We start from the raw sequence: 27,519 nt of genomic DNA, 5'->3' as shown, positions 1-27,519 counted from the left end.
AAATCCAGAGAAAAAATGAAAATCTTTGGTCCCTAAGCTCACTTTCCTGAGGGAATTTGTTATCACACTGTGTGTGTGTGTGTGTGTGTGTGTGTGTGTGTCTGCCCCGCATGCCTGCTCATATATTTGCCCTGTACCACTTTTGAATCTTTTGGCCGTCTTCAGGCAGACTTGGCAGAGCAGCACAGATCTCAAAGATGAAGCATTCATAAACTCATGAAAATTGATGCTAGACTAAAGTGAGTAACAGTGGAAGTGTTCTTTTGGAGGGAAAGGTGGAAGAATGATCTTACCAGACATCAAGAAATCTTTTATAAATTAGCACCATATTGTTTAAAGGCCCCAACTGCAGAAGAGGTTCTGTTGGAGCTTGCTGAGAAGATTTGTTAACTTTGGGGCAAAAATCTGTAGAAAATTCTCCTCCTTTAGTCACAGTGCTCCTGAAAATACTGTATACACATTGCCCTTTTGACTTCCTGTCATGCATACAAAAAATTACTCCAAAATGTGGTGTTGGAAGTTCACAAAGCACAGCCTAGAGTGAGACATTTTCCTTCTTCCTCCTGCATTGACCTGGCTACTCTTCTGTAATCTGACAGAGTACAGCAAGGATTCCTTCTCTTTTTGCTTTCTACTATCCAAATTGAAGCAAGCACTAGGATACATTGCTTTGTCCTTTCTGACGCAGACCACAAAACGTGCTTTTATCCAGTGCAGTTTCTTACTGAGCAATTGTTTTCAAGGAACGATAAAAAGGTATGGGTTTCCTAAGAGGCTAATGACATATGCAAAAATAAAGTGCTTCATAAATGATGTTGACATTATTTTGCAATATGGAAACTATTGTCATCAGTCATTACTTTTCAGAGTTCACTGGGTGCTGGTAGTAATTATGTACATACTTTCTGAATAAAGGTGTATTGATCTGGTGTCAAATATGTTCTTTCCTTCCAGAAATATTCTTTTGTTGCACTTCTAACAGATGTCCTGGAAATTGAGGTTAAAGACAAATTTGCCAAGAGTCGTCCGATCATCAAGCGCTTTCTTGGGAAGTTAACCATACCGGTTCAGAGACTATTGGAGAGACACGCAATTGGGTAAATTAATATGTTCTTAATGCTAACTTCTGTTGATCCAGGAAACTCAGCAGCTAGGCTACTGGCACAGAGCAGCCTTTCCGGCTTACTGGCACAGACCAGCGAATTTCTACTGCATCTGTAGTAAGAAATTTAGTAGGAATTTTAATAGCCTCGTTGCCAGACTGGAAGATGTCAGTTGGTTCTAACCCTGTTCTGAATGCATGTAGCCCTATTTGTGTATATGTGTTTCTATAATTTATTTTCAGCTTATTTTCTTCACACAAAAAATGCGACCCTCGCAAAAAAATGTTACCCTCTGGCTAGCTAGTCAAGAGGCAAGGCATTAATTATCACAATACTACCTGATTGTGTGCAAATTTTTTAGAAGAAGCAGATTTTATTGTCTCACTTCTTTTAGAGTTCAAGTATTTTTAATTGTGAGTTTAATAGTCGGATATTTAATATCTGTTCAGCTAATTGGCCAGAACTACAAGGCTGTGACTCAGTATTTCTCAGAGTGCTGGTGGTAATACGCAATTAAAATTGCCTTTTACTATGAATAGCGCACTGATGGGACTCAAAATTCACCTTTTGTGCTATTTCTAAAAATTTCTGTTCATTTTTTGATGACTATTTGTTATGGTATAAAGATGCAAGTCACTTAGAAACTTTTAAGATGTTTTACACTTCGTGATGGTTATTGGAGGGGACCATAGTATAGTCAAGTGGATGATGCAGTGAGGCCTTCATACAGCCATATGCACTGAGAGGAGCCTGAGACTTTGTAATTAGGCACTGTGATCCTGGAGGTCTACAAGAGATGCAGCAGTGTGAGCAAAAGTATAGTTGTACATTTAAGATAGAGCAGTAATTGTAGCGTATATTATTTTGTTAATGTCTTTTTACATTTATGTGCTATATTTAACAAATAAGAAAAAATTATTCTGTGAAAGACAATGGGAGGAACTGAATTATTCAAGTGTGTTTTGTACAGGACCTAACTCAAAGTCTGCTAAAGTTGATGTGTCTCCCTTAACTTTTGAAGGCCACTGGATGAGGCTCATGAGGAATGATGGTGAAATAAATTGCATATATTCTTCCCTGAAAGTTTAGGGGCATGGCAGTATCATCATGCTTTTGCACAAAAAGCAGGATATAAATGACTGGCCTCCTTTTTCACAGATATTCCCATCAAAGTAACAAGTTGCATAAATGGAAAAAATCAAATTCAATTTGAAAACAGTTTTCAGCTCTAAGTTTCCAAAGTGGTGGTTACACTGGTAAGTAAAGTAAGAATAAAATTGTAAGAGTAGCTTAAAATTTTGATAATGTCCTCTGATACAGAATTTATTCTAAAAAACACCCCAAACGAAAACAACAAAACCCTGCCCATTTGTTCTGTAGTAGTGTCAGTTCAGGTGTATATACAATCCAACTTTTCTAAGAAATGCTTCATCTTTGAGTTTCAACAAGTTGTGATATGTTGAGCAAGCAGCTTTTTCTAATAAATTTGCACACTGTGAGGCACTCGAAAAAAGCACTGTGATACAGATGGGTTTCAAAACCTATTTCAGTGTGTTCATTTCCATGCTAAACCCCAAAATGTTTTTCTGCTCTGGGATTCCTAGTGCTGTGAAGTCTGTAAATTCCCCGTTTGCTGTATTCATCAGTTCTTGTCTATGTTTTTTCAAACCACTATTCTGGAATACATTTCCTGTTTTCTTCTCCATACTTCAGTTCTGTATATTTGATATATCAAATCCTTTTAGGAAAGGAAGGACTGTGTAAAAAATATGTAGCAAGAATATGGGTAAGTATTCAGTTTGGTTTTGCCATGCTGCTGTTAGAACTGACATTAAATCAGTCTTGCAGCTATTTTTGCCTCTTCATCTGTAATTTATTTGTCCATTAACAGTTTTTGCGTGCCAATCAGTTGTCAGAGTTCCTTTTTCCTAGACATTGTAAATACAGACAACACTTCACCAGAAGTTTTGCAAAGGAAAGGAGTGGTTAATATAAAGTAGAAATGTACCAAATGTACAATCAACTGCTAATTCTTCTTTTATTTTGTTTTTGGTCAAGCAAGTAAAACATCTTCACTTTCTTCTTTTTCATTTTGGTGATGCCAAGGACAATTGAAATCCTCTCCTGGGTTAACATGTGAACTTGAAAAATAACATGAGCAAAGTCCAAGGACTTACAGTACACCATATGCTTAACTTGCCCTTCTCTGTATTAATGATCAGTATTAATGAATTAAAAGGTAAAATCCAGAACCAGCCATTTTTAGAGAGACCGCACTAAAATTCTGCCTGGCTTTTAGATGTCAACATAGCTCACAAGTTTGTGTAACAAAATGGCCAAGTGGCTTTAAATTTCATGGAAAATATGATAAATGAGCATGAGAATCATCTAGTATTGATTCAACTTAATACAGAGCAGACATTATTCATGTCATGGCTCTCTCTAAGTCTTGAAGGGCCTAGAGTAATATAAACCTTATGTAAAAAACTCTGGAAATCTCAAATGGCAATCTTCTGAGGATACCCTGAGTCTAGCTGAGAATTGTAATTGGAGTACAGAGCGATGAATCTGTGGCGGATCCTGGAGACACTGCTATAATAATTTGATGTACTGCGGCCCATAGAGCAATGCGGGGAGGCTGCTTTGCCTTGTGTTGTCCACTCAGGACTTCTTTTGCTAAAAGTTACTGTTCGCATGCAAACTGCTGCAGCTTATTTCAGTAATGACCCTGCATTCATTTTCGTCTGTCACTCATATTGCAGTAGGAGTGCTCCCGGTAATGGAGAGTTGTTTATACCAGTATAAATTTATTTGCATAATAGCAGTAATTTGCTGTGGAAGTCTTCAGCAGTCCCCACCTCTCCCTTCAGCTGTCCCAACTGTGCTGAGGAGGGCGGGGGCTGGGGCTGTGAATTCTGGCTCTGCCTAGTAGGAATGTATAGCCTACGATCTGATCCTATGTCTCAAGCTGATACAAGTGCTTAATCATATCTAAGTCCCACTGAATTCAATAACCCTTAAGAATGTATTTGAAGTTAAACCCGAGCATTAATAGTTTTTCTGAATAGGAATGCAGAAGTGCTTTATTGAAAGAACTAAAATGTGAAGAACTATCTGGGAATTTTGCATGCAGTAAAAGCCACAAGGGGGCAGAAGGTTTTAAAAAATGAAAGGTTTTGTTAATTATGAAACATATGTTGTGTTGGGGCAAGGAGGAGGTTAGGGGAAAGGGCATCCTTCGCAGTTTGATTTCTTTAGGACTTAAGAAAAGATTTAAGGATGTATAAGAATTTCTGGGGCACAATCTGTATTTGGAAATGATCAAAAGTAGATTGTTAGACTGTTTTATCTTTTAACTAATGGTATTTTGCACCATTGTTGGTGTTTGTGCTTTTATGTTCAAGCCAGAGTATGTGGCTGATTTTAAGATTCTAACAGAAATTATGTGCTGTCATGCTGAGTCTCACCTGATAAGAGCCTCCGATAGAAAATATTGGAAAAATAAAGCCAGTTAAAATTGTAAAAAAACCCCAAACACCCAAACCTCAACATCTTTGTTTTTGCAGCGACCAGATTCTCAGCTATAACCTTGGCAGAAGGCTCCCAGCTGATCATGTAAGTGGGTATCTCCAATTCAAAGTGGAAATCACATCTTCTGTTCATGAAGGTGAGCATTTGTCAATGATCTGGATCCCCAGATAGTTGTATGGAGAGAGTTCCTATGTATTCCTATTTCTAGGATTTTCTGTGATAATAAACTTTCTCATTTGTGTACAGTGCCTCTATTATAGGTTTGTTTTTTGGTTTTTTTTCTGTTGCGATTCAAAGATAGATATGTCAGGTACTCCTTTGGAGATGAGAATTCCAAAATACCAACATTTACTGTATTGTTTTCCTGTTTTGTTAGGTAGATTTTAAATGAATCTGCTTATGATTCTCATTTTATGGGATAGATTGGCTAATCAAATTTGTTATTTCTCTTCACTCTGTAATATCTTCCCTCTGTAACACCTTTGGCTGAGAATAAGCAGTTGCAAGTAAGAGTCCACCTGTGCTCTCCTCCCCTGTGTGTACATGCAGATCACTCTGTCCTGTCCCCCTTTTACAGGACTCTGTCCTGCTTAGAACCAAGAATATCTGTTACAGTTCTGAGAATGGATGCTTCTATTAGACGATTCTTTTATTTTCCTTTTTTCTTGTTCCGAAGGCAGTCAGCAGAACATGGCTGGTACAGTTACATGTTTATCATATCATATGTGTCTATACACATGTTTATGACCTTAGATTCTCCTTCGTTAGACTTGGTATAATCTCTTTGGTAGTGAGATATCGCTCTATCTTTTAACTTGATATAGCCTTGTTGCCTTTTTTGTAGGCATGTAGTCCTGTATCTCATTAATATTTTTGCATATTTAAAAAAATGCATCTGTCTTCAGTCCTGTTTGTTGTCAGGCACTCTAGTTCACTGACTTCACGGTTAAGGTTCTTGCAGGTGCGTACAGACACTTACAGCTGCATTATTCAACTCTATGCCTGTTTGATTTCCATGTGAGGAGATACCATCTCATCTCTCAAATGAGATGGCTTATTTTTGTTTCCCTTCTACAGTTATTACTATAGGACACCTGATATCTCATGAACTTTATTTAAGTAGATTTCCATTCTTTACGGTGGAAAGTCTTATAAATCAACTCAAAATAAATGTTGTGTATAGAAATTAATATCTGTACACAATTCGTGATTCCTTATGGAATCTCAGCTGCTGGTTTGCCTGCTGCTAAGGGTGTCAGTGACTGGCTTTGTGTAAATCCTACTTTTTGATATGAGAGAGATGCTGTAGACTTTAAATTCGTACTTCACATCCTTAAATTTTCTGTATCCTACAAAATAGTATAGACTTAACAGCAATTACAGAATTTTCTCTGTATATAATGCTGTAGATGCCTCTGTTGTTTTAATTGTATTTTCTTCCCTTAGTTGTCTGATTGAAATAAGGAAACGTTAAGAGATGTGTATTTTTATATCACTTTGGTGATGCAGAGAAAGTAGAATGAACTGCCTGTTGCTGCGTTGTGTTTCATATTCCATCTTTGTGTCTCTGCAGATGCTTCACCAGAAACAGTTGGCACTTTGCTGGGAGTGAACTCTGTAAATGGAGACTTGGGGAGCCCCTCTGATGATGAGGACATGCCAGCAGGACATCACGATACATCCACAGTGTGTTCCAATGGTCCAGTCCTTGAGGAATCTTCTGGAGAAGCAATCCTAAGACACCCTTTAAGGACTAGTACAACTTTGGAAACGGACCAGGATGAATTGACCTCTGGTGCTTCAAGATCATCACCTACTAGAGGTCGCCAGGACTCACTAAATGACTATCTGGATGCAATAGAACACAATAATCACCCTAGACCTGGGACGTCTGCCTGTGGCGAGCGTCCACGTGGAGCCTCCCCAAAACTGAGGAGTAGCTTCCCTACTGACACAAGACTTAATGCTATGCTTCACATTGACTCAGATGAAGAGGAGCATGAACTACATCAAGACCTGGGTTTTCCGTCTTCCTTGGAAGACGATGGTGGTTTAGTAATGCTTAATGGTGCTACAAGAAATGTTGAAAGGAATGGTTTAAGTTACTCATCAGATCAGGTAATGCAAGGGCCTGCAGAGAGTGAAAACATTTCAGCCTCTGAAGCTCCTTTGCCATCAACTGATGACCAGCAAGAGACTCTCCCAGAGCTTCCACCCTCACAGTTAGCAGGAGGTGAAAGCCTGCAAGGTTCTCAAAGCGAAGCACCAGCAGACCAGGCTGGCAGCGAATCGTGTGCCGCTCAGGAGGCAGAGCAGCCTCCTAGCAGTGCAGATGCAGGAGCTGCCGATGCTGCTGCTGGGAGTAGAAGGGGTGTTAGTGAAACAGAATCCATTGATCAAGGGTCTGAACCTTCTCAGATGTCATCAGAAACCGAGCAGAGTGATCCTGCTCGCACGGAAAGCGTCAGTGAGGCTAGTACCCGGCCAGAAGGGGAAAGTGATGTGGAAGGGGCAGACAGCTCTTGCAATGAAAGCGCGAGTGTGCGACGTTCCTCAGTTGAAATGCGATGTTCTTCTTTGGAAAGTTCCAGGTTTCCTGAGACTCCAGCCTTTTCTTCTCAGGAGGAGGAAGAGGGAGCTTCTGCCACTGGCGTGGCTAGAATTGAGCCAGGTGCTGAGACGCAGAACGCTGCAAGTACTTCTGGTTCTCTACCTGCGGTACAGTTACCTCAGGAGGAAGCACAGGAGGCTGAGGCAGGTGAATTACAAGACCAAGAAGAAGCAGAAGAAATCTGGCAAAGAAGAAGAAGCCTGCAGGCAGCAGCTGCCAATAGCCAGTCTCAGGATGAAGAAACAGAAGGAGCACAAGCAGCTTGTGAGGGTGCCACAGCACAGGTTGAAGGAGCTACTGGAGGTAATAACTGCAGGAGGCACTTTCTGAAGTGACCTTTCTGCAGCTAGTAAAAATTATTAAAAAAATTAACATCTGAAATTAAAGATCTTAATTTCTCGATTTTGTTATCTTTCAAGATAGCTTTTTATTGGTCCTTTGAGATTTATTCCCTTCTTCAAGAGACTCTTGAGGTTTTTGATTTAACAAAAAAATCAAAACTGAAATATCCAAGATATGTTTATTTTGGAATTGGATATATTTTAATTCTTGAGAGAGTCGTGAGACAGAGGATGAAGAGGAGGAAAGGATTCTACAATATTATCCTGCTTGCTAATGAAAATGGTAATGGGGGGGAAATAGTCCCAGAACTATGAAATGCAAACTAGAATTTATATTTGGGTCTTGTCTTTGGCGTGTTTATAAGGGGAAGAAAATATACACATATATTAACATTAAAACATAAGGGTAATCAAAAGAAAGGGGGGAAAAAAATATGGTTTTTTAGTCACATTTCAGGCTGTTTATCTTCCTTTTCCCAGTCCCTTACCTGTGTAGACAAATCGTAGGACAGCTGGAACCACGGGAGGAGAGGAATGTGTTACTTGAGCGAACACTGTAAAACTCCTACCAATTGTAAAATTCTTTTTGCAGTTGAGAATTTTGTGTCTCACTAAAATCACAGGAAGTAGAAATTTGTCCCTAATGGATTGTTTCACAGCATATTTCACAATGGATTATCCATTTAATTTCTTCAGGGATTGAAGTGGATCTAATCAAGTGGGTGCAATCAAACTGTATTTCTGAGTGCATCTTTTTCATAACATTTCAAAAGTTTTGGAGTCTATTAGTTTCTTCCCTTCATAAACAGCTCTTTGATTTGGAAATAATAATTTTGATATTTATTTCAAATACTGTCAATATGGGTTTTTTTTACATAAATTTCTAGACATTTGGGACTCTCTTTTTATTAGGTACCAAGTTGCACCATGTTTTGCAGATCAGTGTGACTGCAGTGAGGAAGGCCAATGGACAGTTTCACCTCTCACTCTTACAGCAGGTTTCTCTGGTGGCCAGGTGGAGCTTTGTCCTTGTCCCTTGCTGGGATGTGGCTCAGGCACATGCTGTTGTTTGTGTGCCCTGGATTCCGCTGGTCACAGGTGAATGCAGCACATCCCAAAAGGTGACATTTTCGGGACTGAGACTGCAGCGCATCCCAGAGAATTCCTTACCCAGGACTGTAGGCATAACTTATTTTGCCCCCTAAAAATACATGAATTTTAGATATATCGTAAAATATTGTAGTCCTGCAGAAGCGTTAGTGTGTCTTGTTCACTTTGGAGGCATCTCTAGGGCTTCCCCACTTTAACTGAAAAAATAATTTGTGGGCATTTTGGTTCCAGGTGCTCAAGCCAATGGCCATCAGCCCTTGAGGTCGCTGCCTTCGGTACGTCAGGATGTTAGCCGGTACCAGAGAGTGGATGAGGCTCTACCACCAAGTGAGGTTCTTCATACTTTAATTGGGGGATAGGCTGCCTGGATGTCATTACTGAGATCGCATTACATTTCTGTTTCAAATGTGAGAACTGAGAATGAACAGCTGAGAAGTTCCAAGCGAGGAGTGATGATGATTAAGTCTAGTGCTGTTTTGTGAAAAGCATTGTGCTCAGTCTGCCAACCACGAGGATGTGTTATGATAATTATACCTGGTGTGTACAGACTTGCTAAGTGACGTTTGGGGAGAAGCAGGAAGGCCTGGTGCTGCCTTTTTAGTATGCAGTGCACATGGGTAGGGACATGAGGTGATACGCTATATGAGGCACTTGGTGGTAAAGATGTCAAGCACTCTGAAATCTCTGAATAATTCTTGTATGGTGATGATTTGCAGAGCAATATATAACATCTTTAATCTCTGCAGATTACGTGAAAGGTGTGTGTTTTCCTTGCATTTTTTGAGGCAACGTGAAGATTTTTTTGAATTAGTAAACCTGGGTGTTAAGCAATGGTTACATGAGCCTAAATTAACAGATAAATTGTGATTTCTCTAATGTACGTGAAAAACACATTGCTCCCAATTGTTGGATTAACCTGCTTAAACTTGGTGCAGTGAAAATATTCAATATCTGATATTTAAAGAAAGAAAAAGGGACCAAAAAAAAAAAAGGTACACAGCTAACAGGCAAACATTACTTGAAAACAAACCCCCCAAAAATAGTTAAATTCAGACCCACTGAAGTCTGTGGCAAAGCTGCATTACTTTAAAGGAGTCAGGAATTCAGATAGTTAGTGCAAAATTAATAGAGCCTTATTTCACAGTATGGAATGGGACTGTGTTTGCTCTGTAATTGGAGGGGGTAACTGGAAGGAGCCCGATAGCAGAACACAGATATAACTGTATGTTGGAAAGCCAGGGTGATGAGAAGATTTCGCTCCCTGCTGCTTCTGTTATAATCAGCGCGTATGACAAATTAGTCCTGTGTGCAGATCCTAAAGTTAATTAACTGCCACCTCAATAAGCCAGTATTATTTTTTACAAAATTGTGCCTGAGACATATATTTCACTTGCATTTTTATCACTTTTCATACTGAAAAAGACAGAGAACGTTACAGGAAATACTCAGAGATCAGTGTAATAAATAAGAAATGCATAGGGGTAGCTTTTATAGTACCATGGTTTATACACAGATTGCTTTTTGTGTTTCAGAAGCAAACTATACGCTACAGTAACTACTTGGAAAATCTATTGGAATATTAATTAAAAAGATTTGGCTGTGTGGTATTCTAACATTCATGACATTTGCTGGGGTTTTACACAGTCATGCACGGTCATGCGTATGCACATTGCCCCTTTACAATCAAAGCTCTATGCAATCTTTATGTAGATCATTCATGTGCTAATGTGAATAAAATCTTAAATACTAATTGTTGCCTAGATTCAGTTTTTCTCTCCAAATCTCTGCTTTCAGATATGTAACAGTTCTAATATTTTAATAGTTAAAAACTAGAGAAAAAACTTAGAATACGATTTTGAGTTATGAACTGTGTGTTTTGGGTTGTATTCCATTTGTTATTACACCAGAATCTGAAACTAAGAAAAACAGGTGTATTTATTCCAGCTGTGTGTAGGTTAAGTTAAAAAAATAGAGAAAGAATTGAAATATTTATCTAGTATTTCTACCTATAACATGCAACATTATCCTCCAATTCCTGCATTCCTAGGGAAAAAATAACAAATAAGCTTGACCACACAACCTTGATGAATTACAGTTTTGCAGTTCAGCACGCTAAGGTATTTGTAACACATTTGACTAACAACGATTTGACTGAGGGAAGATATCCTTGTCCATCACAACATTGATGCGGGTGCTTTACTTTAGAAGCCATTGCCCAAGTGTTTGAACTTGTGTATTTAAAATTGAATGCAGGCAAAAATGCTTTTCTTCTGCAAGACCACATTACAGAAATGGTTACTGTGTGTCAGAATTGGACGTATAATCACCACAAGACAAATCTCAACTATTATACAGTAGTTTAGGGTTTGACATTTAAGCAGAATAACGAATGTACAAATTTAAACTGTTGGGTTTTTGCAGTTTTGGTGTTTGTTTTTGGTTTTGTATTTTTTTTCACGATGAACAATTCTGTCCTTCCCAGAATACTTCCGTGTTCTGTTTTGTTTACAAACTTTGGTTTAAAATTTTGAATATTTTTATTTCATCAGAACATACTATTTTTTTTGAAATAAGACTTTTGCACAGGAACATCTGTCTCAATCATTTTTTTTCTTTTAAAAATTGGAAACATTTTTCAGAATGTTGGAATGTTTCAGTTTGCTTGTTTGAGATAAATGAATTTTTTTTATAACTTTAAAATGTGTTATGTTTTGGATAGAAAATACAGTGGTTGTGCCATAAGCTGTGCATTGATTTAATTTTGTTTATTTTTAAATTTGCATTTTAAATTTACAGTATAATATAAAATTTTTAATTTTTTCTCCTGAAAAACCGTTCCTTAAATGGTTGGTTTTATTCCTGCCCTATTGTGCTGCTTTTTCTTTTCTTCCTTTGAGCTTACTTTCCTGCGTAGCTCTTGTTCACACTAGAAATTCTTTGAACACTAATAGGCCATTTTGATTGTGCATTATAAAGATAGAAGAGTAATTTGCATTCTGTCCAGCTGAAACACACAGCTGTCGTGCGGAGATGACACCATGAGTTTGTCTCAAAACCTGCCTTTCCTCACTCTTTGTGAGTCAGCTCAGGCCCTACAGTGTAATGCAGCGTGCCACTTGGCTGCCTCCAAGAGTTGACAGAAGTCATAGTACTCATACAGTAACAAAGCCTGAGGTTTTAAGACTGTCAGTATTAAATAATTCACAGTAGAATTTAGTTCTTCTTCTCTGCTGTCAAGACATTTTTATGCCCGCTTTCCTTGTTGGAGAGGCAGTCATTTAGGATTGGTTGCTTGCCAGTGGTTTTTAAAATGTTACTGCAGTGACTGATGTTTTCACCTAGACTTGCAATATAGAAAGTCTCTTCTAGAAACCTTCTGAGCTCGCAGACTGTTTTTCAACTGATATGCTAAATGGTTTGCATGTTTTCTGCAGTTGCAAGCGCCCAAGAATCAGGCATGTCTGTTTCTGTATATAAAATATCTTTTTTTTTTTTCTTTTTTTTTTTCTTCTTATGTGGCCCCCAGCCACGATCAGTGTTTTGGTGTCTTGCTCATTTTATAACCAATTATTAGGCAGACAGTGTGTCCGACCCAAAAAGCTTCTAAACTAAGGCCTAGATGTTGTGATGCACCTGGTTTCTGCTGAGCACTGAGGAGCCAGATGTGGTTGGGGAAAGGTACCAGCACCTTCATCTCTGCTCTCCTGCTGTGTCTCCGTGGTCTAAACTTCTAACATTGTCTGTAGCTTGTGTTGCAAAACCAGTGGACAGCATTACAGTTAACGCTTGCGCAAGAAGTTGAATTTGCTATGATATTTGCAGAATCGGCAGTTCTGGAACATACATTTAGTATATGAAGGAGTTTGATTGTTATAATTGTTGATCTTCTCTGGCAGGTCTGCTTACCTTTAACATAGGTGCATGCAAACCTAGGAAGAGCACTGGGATCTGTTTTATTATTGTTACTACTAGCTGGGGTGAAACAATGACGGGTGTCAAGCTTTGCAAGGTTTTTGGTACTTATTCATTGGCCTTTTGCACTGGAATTAACCCACAGAATAGGATCTTGAATTCCTTCAGTACAAGAGAATTAGACTAAGTATCCTGATACTGTTTGCTTGTTGGTTGTTGGTTTTTTTTTCCCCTGGGACAATTACTGGTTAGTGGGAAATAGAATAGAGAAAGGAATAGAAATTACTAGCTATGGATTCCTTGGAAACTTAACTACAGTGGGGAATTTGATTTATGGGATAAAACAGGGAAAAGCCATGTCTCTTAACCCTTCAGTAAGAAAGTTCTATGCTGAAGTCATCCTGTAAAAGAGAAATAGAAACTTGGAACAGTAGATTCAGTTACAAAAGCGACAGAGCTAAAATAAAGAAATAAATAAACTCCAAGCCCTCCATAGTTCACAGTATTTTATTGCTACTTAGACTGGGAGGCTCGAATTGACAGCCATGGACGGATTTTTTATGTGGACCACGTGAACAGGACAACAACATGGCAGCGACCCACGGCCCCCCCAGCACCGCAGATTCTCCAGAGGTCAAATTCCATACAGCAAATGGAACAGCTGAATCGCCGGTAAGAATTACCCTTGTTGTTAGTGAATTGTGTGTTTGCAAAACTGCATTCACTGTGGTAAGACTGAGTATGAAGACAGGTTTACAGTTGCTACTGCAGCTGGCCATATGTGTTTATTTTTATGTGGCTGTCCCTTTTAATTTGCATGTGAGTTTCTAGGGCTTTTGTATTCCACCTGTGTTCATAAGCTATGTGACTAAAAAAATATCTGATAATGGTTTCCAGAAATTCAAAAGGTTTTTAATGCAGAAATTAGAGGTCAATGTATATTAACCTACATGGCAGAAAAGACAGACAAGCTCCCTCGGAGCTGGAATTGGGTCATATTACCATATACTATATATAAAGTCCAGTTTTCAAACCCTAGGTACCAGAGCATCCGAAGAACAATGACTAACGACAGGCCTGAAGAGCATACAAATGCCGTGGATGGAGCTGGAGAGGAAACTGACTTTCACCATTCTAATGCAGGTTAAGAAAAAAAGAATTCTTTTTTTTCCCCTTTCTAAAGGGAGCACTCATCTCAAAGATGATTTAATGAGAGTGACATAAGGCAGAACCTAACTTCTGCCCCTGAAAGTCTGGGTGAAGGTGAAACCATTTGTTTTCATTGCTGTCCAGTTTTTGAAGATTGTGGCTCAGCCTGTTCAATATGCTTAAGAGATGAACGTGAGATTCAGAGCATTTTCCTGTGGGTACCTGGCTGGGTAAATGTATAGGCAGGGCATTTGCAGTGAAAAAGCATAAAATTGTGTGGTCTGGGTTACAAATATTTCGAATCTGCCACTGCATTTTGGAATGGTAGAATATAGGACTAGAAAGGACTTTGGGTAGTCATCAGCTTCATCTCCATGCTGAAGATAGATAGGATGAGTTGTACGTAAACCATAATTGGCAAGTGCATCTCATGTTCTTGTAATACGTTCCCCAGTTAATGGACATTCTGTAACATTTTTAGACAGTCTACTCCTATAGTTTCTGATATACTCTTACACAGTCTACTCTTACCATTTTTCTTATAACATATTCTTAAGTCATTACTTCCTAGTCTTTCCTTGTGGCTTGTGTTTTTACGTCTCCAATTATTTTGTTGGCCTAGTCAGGATTGTCTTCAGTTGGTCTGCAGCTCCTGAGGAGTATTTCAGAAAATTAAATAAAGTTATGACTCTGCTGTACTGAAGAGACTGTGGAAATGTCACATGTCTTATGTACAACACTCCTTGTACATTCCTGCATAATTATGACTTTTTTTTCCTGATAGTTTGACACTAACCACCGGTGTGCAGTCTTTGATCTGCTAAAATCAGGTCTAGACCCTTGTGTGCAGATCTTTGGCACAGATGTCCATTTTTCATTCTGTATTTACCTGCACGCAGGTCTTTGCAAGTTTCTAATGTGTCACTATGGTTTTTAATCTTGTCCACTCTGCTGTCCAAGTACTGCAGCATCTCCTAGTTGGAGCAAATTGTGTCCTCCCTATCCAGTCATTAATAGAATTAATGAATAGGACCAGACCCAGACAGATCTCAGTGAAACATCACTTGGTGTGTTCTTTTTGTTTGACATAAATCATAAATGGTCTTCAGTACATTTTTGCAAGCTACTGCATACACCTCTCCAGGTGGTTTCATCTGTTTCAGGTAATTTTCTCCCCCAACGTGATTCTGAAAGTATCATGTGAACAGTATTAAAGGCTTTGTTAACATCAAAATATGTGGCCTTTATGCCACTCAAGTAGTAGAAAATAACTTTGTTAGTTTGCTATTATTCATTCTTCAGAAATCCTGGTTATTTATGTTTCTCCACCTTGCTGTCTTCTCGTGGCTTTAAGTAGTTTGACAATTAGTTCATGTGTCTGAGAATAGAAAGCATGTCAACTCATGTATAGTTTCCTTCATCTTTTTTTTTAACCTATTCTTAAAAAGGGATATAATATTTATCCCTTTTCTTTTCTTTTGAGAACTTCTTCAGACCTCTGAAATAACCACCAATGTCTCAGAGACTGCTTCACCTGGTTTCCTAAGTGTGTTTGAGTATAATTCATCAAGCCCAAAGGGTTTGAAAATCTCTGATTTGCACCACAGTCTTTAACCTGCTCTTTACCTATTCTAGCCTAAGAAGAAAGTTCTCCTCTTGTTTTTCAGTTCTTCCAGTTGTCTGGTTGGTGTTAACTTTTTGAATGAAGACAGAATGAAAGACCTTTTTTAATGAGCTCCAAGCATCATTGCTAGTTTTTCTTCTTGCTAAGCGGCTTTCTCCTTGGTCATCTTCCTACTACTAATTTACTAATACATTTATAAATTTAGTTTGTTACGCATCCAGTGTCTTGCGTAGTTGTGTGTTATTATGTGCTTTGGCTTTGTTCCTAGATAGTCCTGATATTCTCTTACAATACTCTTTATGAAGTTAATCTAATACACAAGCAATGCCACACTCTCTTGAGTTTCAAGTCATTGTAGAGCTTGTGATTTAGCCAAGTTCTCCCTTTATATTTTTTTCTCTACTTCTGCCTTTTCCTTTTCTATCTTTGTGCATGTGCAGCTAGATGGTTTGTCGTGCTGTAAACAAATCAGTTTAAAGCAAATTCACTCTAAACACTAAAGCAAGTTCAGCTGAGTAAGCTTTCCGTAAATCAAATTCATAAGCCTCTAAACTGCCAGAAAAACCCACCTGGTGACACATTACCCAGACTATGACAGTGGGCCTATCTGCAGCATGTCACAGCATCTTCCAGGGTGTGAGAAGTGACTAGTGTACCGCCAAGTTTTGTACCAATACGGAGTTGACATGCAACCGCAGTGCGTGCCTGGAAGACGCTCCCGAGTGTTCAGGCATAGATAACTTCAGGGTCTTTACACTGCTGTTGCTCCATAGACATGCCTCAGGTGGGAGGGCTTGGGGTCTATTGTTTAAGAAGTGTCTCTAAAAATCCTCTTGTTCATTTACTTTTCCTTTATTTCTGTTTTCTCGTTTCCTCTAATGCTTAAAATGAACATCTTTATTTTTCCCATTCCCTTTTTTCAATAATGTTTACTCATTCATATCTAGAATTTTACTCTTTCTTCTTTTCCTCCTCTTTTTTTTTCATTTATTTTCTTACTTTTCCCTCAGTTTAGAGTCTCATTCACTGACTCTAATTACCTTTCTCTGCCTGTGGGTTATTGTTCTTTTACATCCGTGGTAGCTGTGTTCTACATGATTAATGTTCATTTATGATTCTATGATTTAACGGGGAAGTGTGTGAGTACTGCAAGATGTAAAGGAAAGAAACTGTGAAATGTGGAAAATGGTATACATTTTAGAGTAAAATCACTGCAGACCGAATCTGAATTTGTGATTTTTTTTTTATTTACATTAAAATATGCATCCACATGTCCTGTTGATTTTCAGAGATAATTGCGGGGAACAGTTTTAAAATCGTAGCAAATACCACTCACAGTATATTTTCAGTTCCTGGTACTGTTGAAAAATCAGTGCACTTCTGCAGTTGCTAGGAGAAGATCCAAATGTTTACTGAAAGTTGAAACTTGAAAGGTACTTCCTTGGCAACCTGTTTCTTAATTACATAAACTGCTTAAATACTGGATCAGGATTGTGGCTGTGTTAACGGCAGTATTTTTGTTTTTTTTTAAAGGAGGAGTGAAACATTTTTAAGTGTACAGTGACATTTATATCCATTAGTTAACATTTGAAAAATAACTTATCTGCATACAGCTACAGTGTCGCAATGTAGGCTTGCCACAGGGACCTTCTTGCATCTTATACACAGGCACATATTTGGTAACCCAAATAATTGGACGTGATTTTTTTATTGTTGTTGTTTTAATGATCGTTCACTCAAAGCAACAAGTAAAAGTTACTAAACTGAAATTGTGCTATTTTCAGAAATTTCATTGTGGTGTTAGAAGAAGTTCGGGTACACTCATGTGGACGACATTTAGTATACCTGAAATAATTGTATATCTAGTGCTTTTCTTGCTTGTGTGATTCAAATCAATATAGTTGTTTGCAGCGATGTTTTGGTAATGATTATTACTGGAAGTCTTTTCATTCACTTTGCTGTTAGATTTTCGAAGAGAGAATGTGCTGCCTCACTCTACCTCCAGATCCAGACTTACTTTATTGCTCCAGTCTCCCCCTGTGAAATTCCTTATCAGCCCAGAGTTCTTTACAGTGCTGCATTCTAACCCTGTGAGTATAGTGTCTAAAGCTGAAAGACCTTCATAAATATGTGCTTATAAATACAGTTGTCTTGTGTATTGCTTTTTGTTTGATGCTAAGATATTGGTAGTACATAGGGAGGCTGGATAAATTCAAACACTCATCATTATTCCTTGCAATTGGTGGGCTATTACAGTTGTCCTTGTTGGCATTATAGCTTCTACAGTTTCTATTTTTCACTCAATTCTTTGTGCTTCTTATGATACAAAACTCATTTGTTTATCAAAGCAATAGCTTTCTTACGGGGCTTTGCAGAGGGTGAGAGACAATTCTGAGAATAAAAATTATGCTTATTTTTTAAGATCACTTTGCTGCTTATGGGATGACTTCTTTCCCCCAGATTGCCTGTTTTGTATCAAAATATATTAGAAGTCACACTGAACAAAAAAGCATCTTACTATATATATTATTTTCCTTTTCTGTTTTGCCTATTCTTCAGTGCTGCTTCTTATATAGGTTTTTTTTCAATGTTTCTTTTCCTTTGTGTAATGAGATGTATAGTGTAAATAGAACTAATGGAATGAATAATTTATTGTCTGCAAGCACACATTAATAATTCAGTGGTTTTTAGATTACCGGTCAGTGTTAGTTTGGTTTTGATATATATGTATGCTTGTTTGTATCTGAATAATTCTGCTTAGCTTGCATAGCTCTATCTTGAATATAGGAAATAGGACAGAGGTAGATAAGACCTTTGGCCAGGGAGTAGAGGTGTAGGGGCACAGAGTGATTTTTAGGTAGCAGCACAGTGCAATAGCAGTGCCTGTGTCTCAGCTTCTGTCTATTGCTAAGCCCAATAGAAATACCTGGTTTCTGGTTGGCTGGGTTTTTTTGGAGGGAAGGGTAACTGTTTATTTTACCCCTTTTTATTTAAAATTTTCCCTATTTCTCAGTGCTCTTCTTTCACTCTCTTATTTTAACTTGTCCTGGTTTGAGATAGAAGAGAACCAATTTTCCTTTTCAGTAATTTTACTTTTCAGTTAAGTCTCTTCTAACTCTGAAATTAATGGTAAGTTTTTCAGACAGTGTCTGCTTCTAGCAGATAACATCTGATCTTTATCATTAATACCAGGGAATGGTAGGCAGAGAGGCTTTTGCTTATACTTATTGCTATAGCAACCAAGGCAGCTAACTTTGTTATGTGCCACATTGGAGGACCAGGAGCAGAAGAGTGTAGCGGGGTCACATCTGTGGGGAGGGGCGGACAGGAGAGGTGACCCAAAACTGACCAACGGGGTATTCCATCCCATCTCCCTCATGCTGAGTTTAAAGCTGAGGGATCGAAGGGGTCAACGCTCTTTTCGGAAGACTGAGGAGGGATCTTATCAATAACTACTTAAAGGGAGGGTGCCAGGGGGATGGGAACAGTCTTTTTTCAGTGGTGCTCAGTGACAGAACAAGAGGTAACGGGCACAAACTTGAGCATAGGAAGTTCCATCTTAACACGAGGAGGAACTTCTTTACTTTGAGGGTAGTGGAGCACTGGAACAGGCTGCCCAGAGAGGTGGTGGAGTCTCCCACGCTGGAGACATTCAAAACCCGCCTGGATGCCGTCCTGTTCAACCTGCTGTAGGTGACCCTGCTCTGTCAGGGGGGTCGGACTAGATGATCTCCAGAGGTCCCTTCCAACCCTGACTATTCTGTGATTCTTCACTGGCCAGCATCCAAGGAGGACTCTGTCCGTTCTTCTGCCTTTAATCCCAATCTGTGTGTTCCTGAATCCAGTTCCCATCCATTGCTGAGTCTAGTCTGGGATTTTCCCAGTGCTTGCTGGCAACATGATCATCATCCTGGGAGCTTGATATTGTTTTTTTATATATTTGTATATATTTCCTTATTTTTTTATTCATATTTTTTCCTTTTTTATTGTTAATATTTCATTAAAGCAGGTTTAATATTTTTTTTTTCATAAGTCTCTCTCTCTTATTCTCTCTCCCTTCCCTTCTGGGAAGGGATAGGGGTTAATAGAAAACATCTGTCGTTCATTTAGTGGCCAGCCCAGCCTAAATCTTGACATTATTTTATTGCATAAATTACACATGGACATGCAATGATAGAGTATTTTTGAAAAATCAATAGGTGGAAACAATATTTATGTAGATTGTGGTAAGTTCTACAAACTTGCGTATCTCTGTCCTGCAGAAAACTTTACCAGCTTTATTGCTGTATTCTATGGCTGCATTTGACTCCTTATTCCAGAAATTAGAAAATATCTATGAAATCATCTGCTTTTAAAGCAATTTTAATGTTATTGGATTCTTCACAGTTCCAGGGACAAGTGTGGTAAATGGAATCTTTAATATATTTCACACTTTGCTGAAGTGAGTTAACGAAGAAATTTTGTATAACTCAAGCAAAATAAGAAACATCAAACACTTATTCCAAAACCTTGGCAAGAGCACCATTTTTTCCATACTGTTGTGGCTTAGTTGGAGATGATTTTTAAGGTTTTATAGATGATCAGATTATTTATTTACAGTGCAAGTGTCTTTTTTAGTAAGAAGAAATGTTATCTTTTAAAAATATTTCCTGTGGTTATTTATTTTTCAGAGTGCCTACCGCATGTTTACAAATAACACGTGTTTGAAGCACATGATCACCAAAGTCCGTCGGGACACCCACCATTTTGAACGCTACCAGCATAATCGTGATTTGGTGGGCTTCCTCAACATGTTTGCTAACAAACAGCTGGAGCTGCCGAGAGGCTGGGAAATGAAACATGACCATCAGGGCAAGGTAACTGTAATGAACGTGTCACTCTGAGTGCTTGATTGTGGATCTTGTGGTGTCAGGACTCAGTTGCTCTTAAGAAGAGCGTAAGTGCATGTAGTTTTCCAGATGTAAAAGGTGCGCATCCTTTTCTCCTGCTTTTGCCAAAAGACAATTGGAATTTCTTGTCTGTCCTGACAAAGCATTATATGAGACGAGGAGGAGACTGATAGGTGGGTATTAATCATGACAAGGAAAATTGCTACAAAAGCTGTAGTCTTTTTACAATGAAATAAGTTGCATAGATTCCCTTGGATATTGAAAGCATCTTTTGAAAAGAATGATCTACTGTGTAACTAGAGGCAGTTCAGTGGAGCTTTGTAGTTTTGCCTGTGTACTCGTAAGATAATTTAGATGTAAAGTTACTTTATTATTATCTACTGAATTTTATTTAGTTGTTATTGTTGAACCATTTGTATTAGTTTTTTTCTTGTTTAACTGTCAAGCTTTTCCTTAGGGCTTTTTTTTTTTCCCCTTCAACATCAAAGTCTTGAGCAGGATTCATTAGTGTGCATTATTTGCACTTTTTTTCTTTAATAGCTAACCATTTTCCTAGGTGAGTCTTCTACCCAAATGCTAAGTAGATCCAGTGTTCATCAGTTTTTGAGATAAAATGGAATCACTTAAGACTGGGATAGCTCTGGGGATGATCACTCTATTGGTTATGTATTGGTTAACAGGAAAGAAATTGTGTGTAGTAAGTTTCATTAATAGGGATCTTGAATAACTGGAAGTCTTACTGCTTTTCGAAAAAGTTTTCACTTTGCAATTTCTAACAACATATTTTAAAACCACAGACATTTTTATAGCAGTAATGTAATTTTAATGTAACTTTAAACTATTTTGTATTCTCACTATCTAGGATATGATTTTCTTTGCACAAGATAGGAGGGTTAAAAATAGATTGTGATTAGCATGTGGGGAAGTGATAAGGCTATTGGTTCATGTGAGAAGCCCTAATTAGGACTATAGGCATATTAAGCTTCTCAGTTCTTACGTTTATCAGTCTTGGTATGGTTAGCTGTGAGTGTCCATATAAATAATGATCTTGATGCTTGGAAAGATTACAGGCAGATTCTAAACTGAAGGGTAGAAAAAGTGCTTGAGGGTTGTTTCCTTCTTAGGTTTATTAACTCTGGAAAGCACTGTGTTTTTTTCATTAGAAACACAATTAGGGATGTGCAATTACACTAACCTTGTTCTTTGCCTCCTCACTCTTTTCTGTTTTAATAATTCTTTTTCTGTTCAGTTCTTCAGAGGTCAGTTTTCTCCTAAGAATACAGCAATTTTCAATTTACTTTAATAGGCGCTTCATAGACAGAATTAGACCTTTGGATTTCTGGTGTGGTATTTCATAATAGTGATGCTTACCACAACATTAATCAACAAGAAGCACTGCATAAATCCCCGCTGTGATTTCTTCACTTTAAATTAGGTTCAGTATTGTTCATTTTCATTATGTTGAATAGCCTTTGTCACAAGTAGCACTTGTGGTCAGTAGAAAAGCCTATTCAGCACTCAGGAGATGATGGCCAGAACATGGTGAGACCAGTGCTTGATGAGACCAAACCGAAACTGGACCTGCCTTTATTAGAGCATAAAGCTAAAGAGAAGCAAGTAGAAATTATTCGTGCCACAATATATAATTATATTTCCTTTCCCTGGCTACTTTTCCCTGCTGAGACAGGGTTTTCCTTTATTTCTCCAAGTTTATCATAGTAAGAGGCTTGGTGCAAGGCAAGGCACAATCACAAGGCACAAGGATCATTCTGACCCTTATGCAGTGCTGAATTTTTACTCTCCAATGTCAGTGCTGTCCTGGTTGCTTGTCCTCTTTGCAGGCTGTCTTCCAGCGTCAGAGCTGGGGACTGCCTACCTTTGAACTCCCTTCAAAGCTGCACAGCAAAGCCCAGTTGCCTACTCCTCTTTGACTCCTCTGTGTGTCACCTGCAGAAGATAAAATTGGTTTGGCATGCAGTTCTACCTAAAAGGTCTGGTATCGCTAGGATGTAGTTTCTGATCTGCATTCCAGATGAACCTTCATCAGTCACTGACCACAGGGAGGCAGAAGACCGTTGGAAAAAGTGGTAGCAGGAAGCATTGCACAGGCTAGCTTGGTCCCTGAGCTGAACTCAGTCTGATAACCTTGTATGCAACAATACAGAGTTTCATGTGCGTACACACATGTATATACAGATAAGCACCCCAGTGCATTTGTGCCATGTGTGTAAGCATATGTTTATATTTTAAAGCCAGATACAAATGCATATACTTTTTAATTAGATGTCTGCAAGACGTGCAAATGCATACTAAGTTATTGTAGGGCATTTCTTTTTTGTTTGTTTGTTTTTTTTCTACAATGAAAGATTCCATTGTAATTGATTACTAATGTCTTCAATAGGAAGAAAAGGTATTTTAGCAAGCTTCATAGACTTTAATTGGAAAGAAAACTTGGGCAACTATCCACGTTTAATGGGCTAAATGTAGTTTTGGCACTACCCGTCTTATGTCCATCTCTTCAAGCTTCATAGATTCATGGATTATAGCTAGGCAGGAGTTATGAAAGGAATTTTTTTGAACGGAGACTGTGAGCCACGCTGTGTTTTGAGCTGTGTGCCAATGTCCAGATTAGCCCAAAGCCTTGAAGCTCCAATGATTATCTTCACCGAAGCTTCAAAGTAGTAATTTATGCTTTAAAGTAGGCTGCTACTAGCTGGCCTGAAAACATTCATATTTAATAAAGACGTGATTGTCTTTAACTTAATGTTTAAACTGAGATGTTTATTTAAATGTAATGCTAAGAAACACCACATGCACTATTAGATTGCTGCATTAACTCAAAGAACTGTGTACCGCAACTCTAGGTAGTACTTTCTCCTGTATTCAATCATTACCTTTGTTTTTTCTAAGTGATTCTACAGTATAATGTTGACTTAATGAAATCAACCTTTGTTTTGATGAAAGTGCTTCACATCTTATTAATACACATAGACCAGACTAGATAAAATAGTAGATAGAGGGACATTAAAAAAAACACCTATACCAACCACTTGCTATTAAGTGAAATAAACCTATCGATCAGGAACAAAATTTTCAGAAAGCCTGGATATGTTCCAGCAGCCTCTTCCAGGCATTTTCCAGGCCCAAAACGGAAATTTCAGAATGGCTTTCATCCTGCTTTCCCACTGGTTTCATATTCTCTAACCTCTATACTTGCGCTGCAGATGACATCGTTATTTGTCAAGGTGAACAAGTCCTGAGTTAGGCTCAAACATTGCAATTAAAATGGCATTCATGGAATACACTTTATAGTTTTTGAACTGTGTAACAGTCAGTTTCACTTGCGTATCTGTAACTATGTCAGATGATCAAAACAAAGTTCTTCCTTACTGTTTGGGTCATGTGATTCCTTGCTTGTAGGCACAGGTTACAGGTACAGGTGGTCGCTGTTAGGGCTGTAGGAGGCTTTCTGCCCTCTTCTGGAGCGTTGCTATGGTTTTGCAACTGTGGTGCCGCTCCATGTGCATCTCCTTCCTTGGGAAATGGAAGTATGAATATTTTCTCCTACCATAATCTGTAATGGTATTTAGCTGCTGTATAGCATGACGCACAGGTTTGTCTACCTACCTTCATAGCAGTCAGAATTGCATTTTCTCTGGTCTCGCTATACCAAGCAGTCTGAAGCAATGATTTCGTGAATACTACAAGCTGGCATCGCTGCCAAAAGAGCCAGTTCTGCTCTCCTCTCATCCCTGGTGGGCTGACCAAGGTTAGAGGGACAAAAAAAGTAATTTTAGCCTGGACCAGCTCCCCAGCTGGGTTCACTGTGTGGCTACACAAACACTTGTGCCAGCACAAGGCAGGAAGGGTGAGCAAGGGATGAAACAGTGGTCAGGATGGGGGAAGATGAGAATGTTTCTTTTGCTGACATCGCAGGACTGAATTGTTTATGAAACTGTGGTCGAAGTACCTCATTGGTATCCAAACAGAGAAACGGGTCCCACAGTCCCCAATAACCTCTCTGCTGGTCCAGATTCTTTGATTCCTCAAACCAGATGTCACTTTCCTGTAACTCTCCTGCTTAAAACCAGGATCTTTTTTTGCCACTTCCGCATGTTTCCAACATTGTGACTGAAAAAAAACAGAGTGTGTTGAAATAAAACAGTGCTGGTTTCCAAGTGCAACACCAACACTGGAAAAAGTTTAAATTTCAGGGCTTGGAAAAAGTTTAAATTTCAGGGCTTAGAAACTTTTTTAGTTCAAACTGGGCAGAATTGGAGGAGGTTTTAATTTTCCAGGACGCGTGCTCCTGTGACCTTGCTTTCAGCGAATGGCTGGCCAGCCAATATGTGGTAGTTCTCACTGGTTGCCTGGTTTAAATGTTTTTGTTGCCATCATCTTTGTGCCTCTGACTGACCTTTCTTTTTGTTTTGTATTGCTTTAGTTTGGGTTTTGGGTTTGTTTTTTTTTTTTTTTGTTTTTTAAAGGTTAGCAAACTTAGAATACTTGTATCAGGAGAATGGTGAAAATGCCTCTTGACCTGTAATCATAGTTCATCATAGGATGCAATCATACACTTGACATATATACACCCAGTTGTGTTCATAATTATATGGTAAATAGTTCACAAAAGGGAATGGTTTTGCCACTTAATGACATCTTTTTAGATGCTTATAAGGAAATAAAAGGGAGTATGCACCAGGATTACTAGTATTCAACATTTAAATCTTCTCTTCTTGACAATCATTATAAAGCTTCCTACTTCTGATGCTTGTCAGATGAGAATTTCAAAGGGCTTTATCGACATGAATGAAGTAAGGCATTAAAGAATTCATCCCTTCAGTGAGATGGAAAACTGTTATCCCTCTTCTGCCTAAGGGAAATGCAAGCCACAGTAATGCGAGGAAGATTTTCCACAGCTTCACATCAGTGAATGAAACCTAGATCCTGACTAGACATTAACCTCAGACATATTTTTAAAGTGTTAGCTATAAATTCTTTCTTCTTTCTCCTTCTCTAGGCTTTCTTTGTTGACCACAATTCCCGCACTACCACGTTCATCGACCCCCGGCTTCCCTTGCAGAGTAGCAGACCCACTAGTGCATTAGTCCATCGGCAGCACTTAACTAGACAACGCAGCCACAGCGCTGGTGAGGTAAGTTGGATCTGCCCCTTCTCTTCGGGAACCACCAGGTTTTTAGGATCATCCTCTTTCACATTGTTCCGTTCACAACTCCATGTTGTGAGGAGCATGATTCTTCTGTAAGTGTACGGTACTCGTCTGTAAATATTTATTACTTTATTTGCTATCCATTGTTGCTTTTGAAATGTCTGAATTCAGAGGAGGAATATCAGACATGAGTTTCTCTTACTTTCAATTCGCAGTAACCCTGTTTAACCACAGGAGAGCATCTGATTACGGATTAGCAGTATCTGTATCCTGTCTCTTGCTGCCAAAATGTGTATTGTTGTATGGTGTCTGTCAAGTATGTTGATATAAGTCTGCAAATACAAGGGGTAAAAAAAGTACATGTGTGTATATACATCTAGATGTGCAGCTTTCTGAATAAGTATAAAAAAATCTTACCATGAACAGGCATATCAGACCATCATATGCATTTGCATATATATTTCATCTCTAGTTTCTAAACAGAAATGCATGGCAAACAGTATTTTGTAGATATGTCACTGTGGACCATTTTCACTGGCAGTCTCCATATTGTTGTTGTAACTTCTTTTTACTTGTGAGAAAGTGTAGGTACAATGACTTAAACTTCAGTTATACTTTATTTAACCTCCATAAGGCTGTAAGTTGTCTCTTCAGGTGAGGGCTATTCCATGCCAGGAATTAAAGATAATACAGTTTAGAATGGCAAGGGAGATGCTCTGATATATCTTTTTTTATAGCTCAGTCTTGTGGCAGATGGAGTTCTGCCAGAGGTCTGTTTCAGAGGAGGCATGAATCGTCTTCGCCACTTCTCTAACAGGGCTTCCGCTGAGCTGCAGCAAGTCAGTGCCATACCACTGTCTGCATTTCTTGTCATATCCTGTGTGAACAGGATTTCGTCAGCCACAACACCTTCCGCTCCCCACCCCCAATGTAAAGTATATTTTACAAATGGTTTTAAATGGCATTTTCTGTCAATTTGGTGATGTGATGTAGGTAATGATGTCATACAGCAGGCAAGGAGGCTAGAAGAGTCTTCACATATCTATTTAGTTCTCCAATAGGGTAAAGCAGGTATTTCTGTTGTAATTGATTTATGACAGAGCAGAATTTTTTTTTCTTAACTTTACCAAATATGCACTGAAATTACCTTTCTTTGAGCAGCATGCAGAAGCTCTGCATTTAAAACAGTGAGAATCGTGTCAACCATGCTGCTAAAGTTGTCAATACTGCAAAATAAGTGTAGTTTATCCTACAGGAAGTCATCACATGTAATGCATATACAAAGTGCTGATTACCTGTCAAAACGTCCTACTCCATCTAGATGCATGAAGTTCCTTAAACCATGTTTCTACATGTAATTTTAGAAGTAGTTCCTTGATATTGTTACACTTGTAACTTGAATTGAATATAAGTATAATTCCAGATAGGAATCTCAAGCATAGCAATTCAATATGGTATTCCCATTCTGGGATTAATGATTTTGTGATGTTCATTTATATGCAAATGTATGAATCTGAACATAACTTTATAACTTTTTCTTCTGTGCTTATGACTTAAATATTGCATATTTGCAGCTGTTTTTCCTACTTTTAAACCATTGCATCATGGAACTGTACATTATTGCAAAAGATGAATACTTAATGAAAAAATTCTCAAAATACTTTCTTTGGATTTGCCTTGCCACGAACTTTGATGTTTTGAAGCCACTGACCCAGTTTTTACAGGGAGATGCTCTAAAGCAAACATTACCCAGTGTAAGGAATGCCTTTTTAGCTAAATCTGAACTGCAGCGGGAAGCTGGAGCTAATAATAATGGCATTCCTTTTCCAGCACAGTGCCTACAGGAAATATTTTTTCTTTTTTTTTGAGAGGGTATTATCAGAGACCACAAAGATCTTGGGGGATATCTCAGGACTTTCACTTCTTTGCTATTTCAGCGACTGGATTTAAAAACCACCTTTATAATTATTTGATCTTTTGCAGTTAGATGTTTTAGAGATCTTTGAAGCTTGGAAGTGTAGTTCAAATGCTAACCATTACATGTAGGCAGAGGAACCGAGAAGTAAACATAAAGGTTCA

General features: G+C 38.4%; 1 protein-coding gene across 1 annotated transcript in view; it reads left to right on the top strand.

The window, feature by feature from the left end:
* HECW2 (HECT, C2 and WW domain containing E3 ubiquitin protein ligase 2) overlaps positions 1–27,519 on the top strand; it is a 114,742-nt gene that overhangs the window by 55,686 nt on the left and 31,537 nt on the right. The window contains exons 6-14 of the mRNA XM_009890155.1: positions 955–1,097; positions 4,670–4,770; positions 6,208–7,548; positions 8,928–9,023; positions 13,130–13,280; positions 13,648–13,751; positions 17,347–17,471; positions 20,052–20,237; positions 25,291–25,425. Coding sequence (XP_009888457.1) covers positions 955–1,097; positions 4,670–4,770; positions 6,208–7,548; positions 8,928–9,023; positions 13,130–13,280; positions 13,648–13,751; positions 17,347–17,471; positions 20,052–20,237; positions 25,291–25,425 — 2,382 coding nt within the window. The remainder of the gene's footprint in view (positions 1–954; positions 1,098–4,669; positions 4,771–6,207; positions 7,549–8,927; positions 9,024–13,129; positions 13,281–13,647; positions 13,752–17,346; positions 17,472–20,051; positions 20,238–25,290; positions 25,426–27,519) is intronic.

This window comes from Charadrius vociferus, unplaced genomic scaffold (genome assembly GCF_000708025.1).
Source record: "Charadrius vociferus isolate BGI_N301 unplaced genomic scaffold, ASM70802v2 scaffold147, whole genome shotgun sequence".
Classification (NCBI taxonomy): domain Eukaryota; kingdom Metazoa; phylum Chordata; class Aves; order Charadriiformes; family Charadriidae; genus Charadrius; species Charadrius vociferus.
This window is presented reverse-complemented; position numbering and strand designations above follow the sequence as displayed.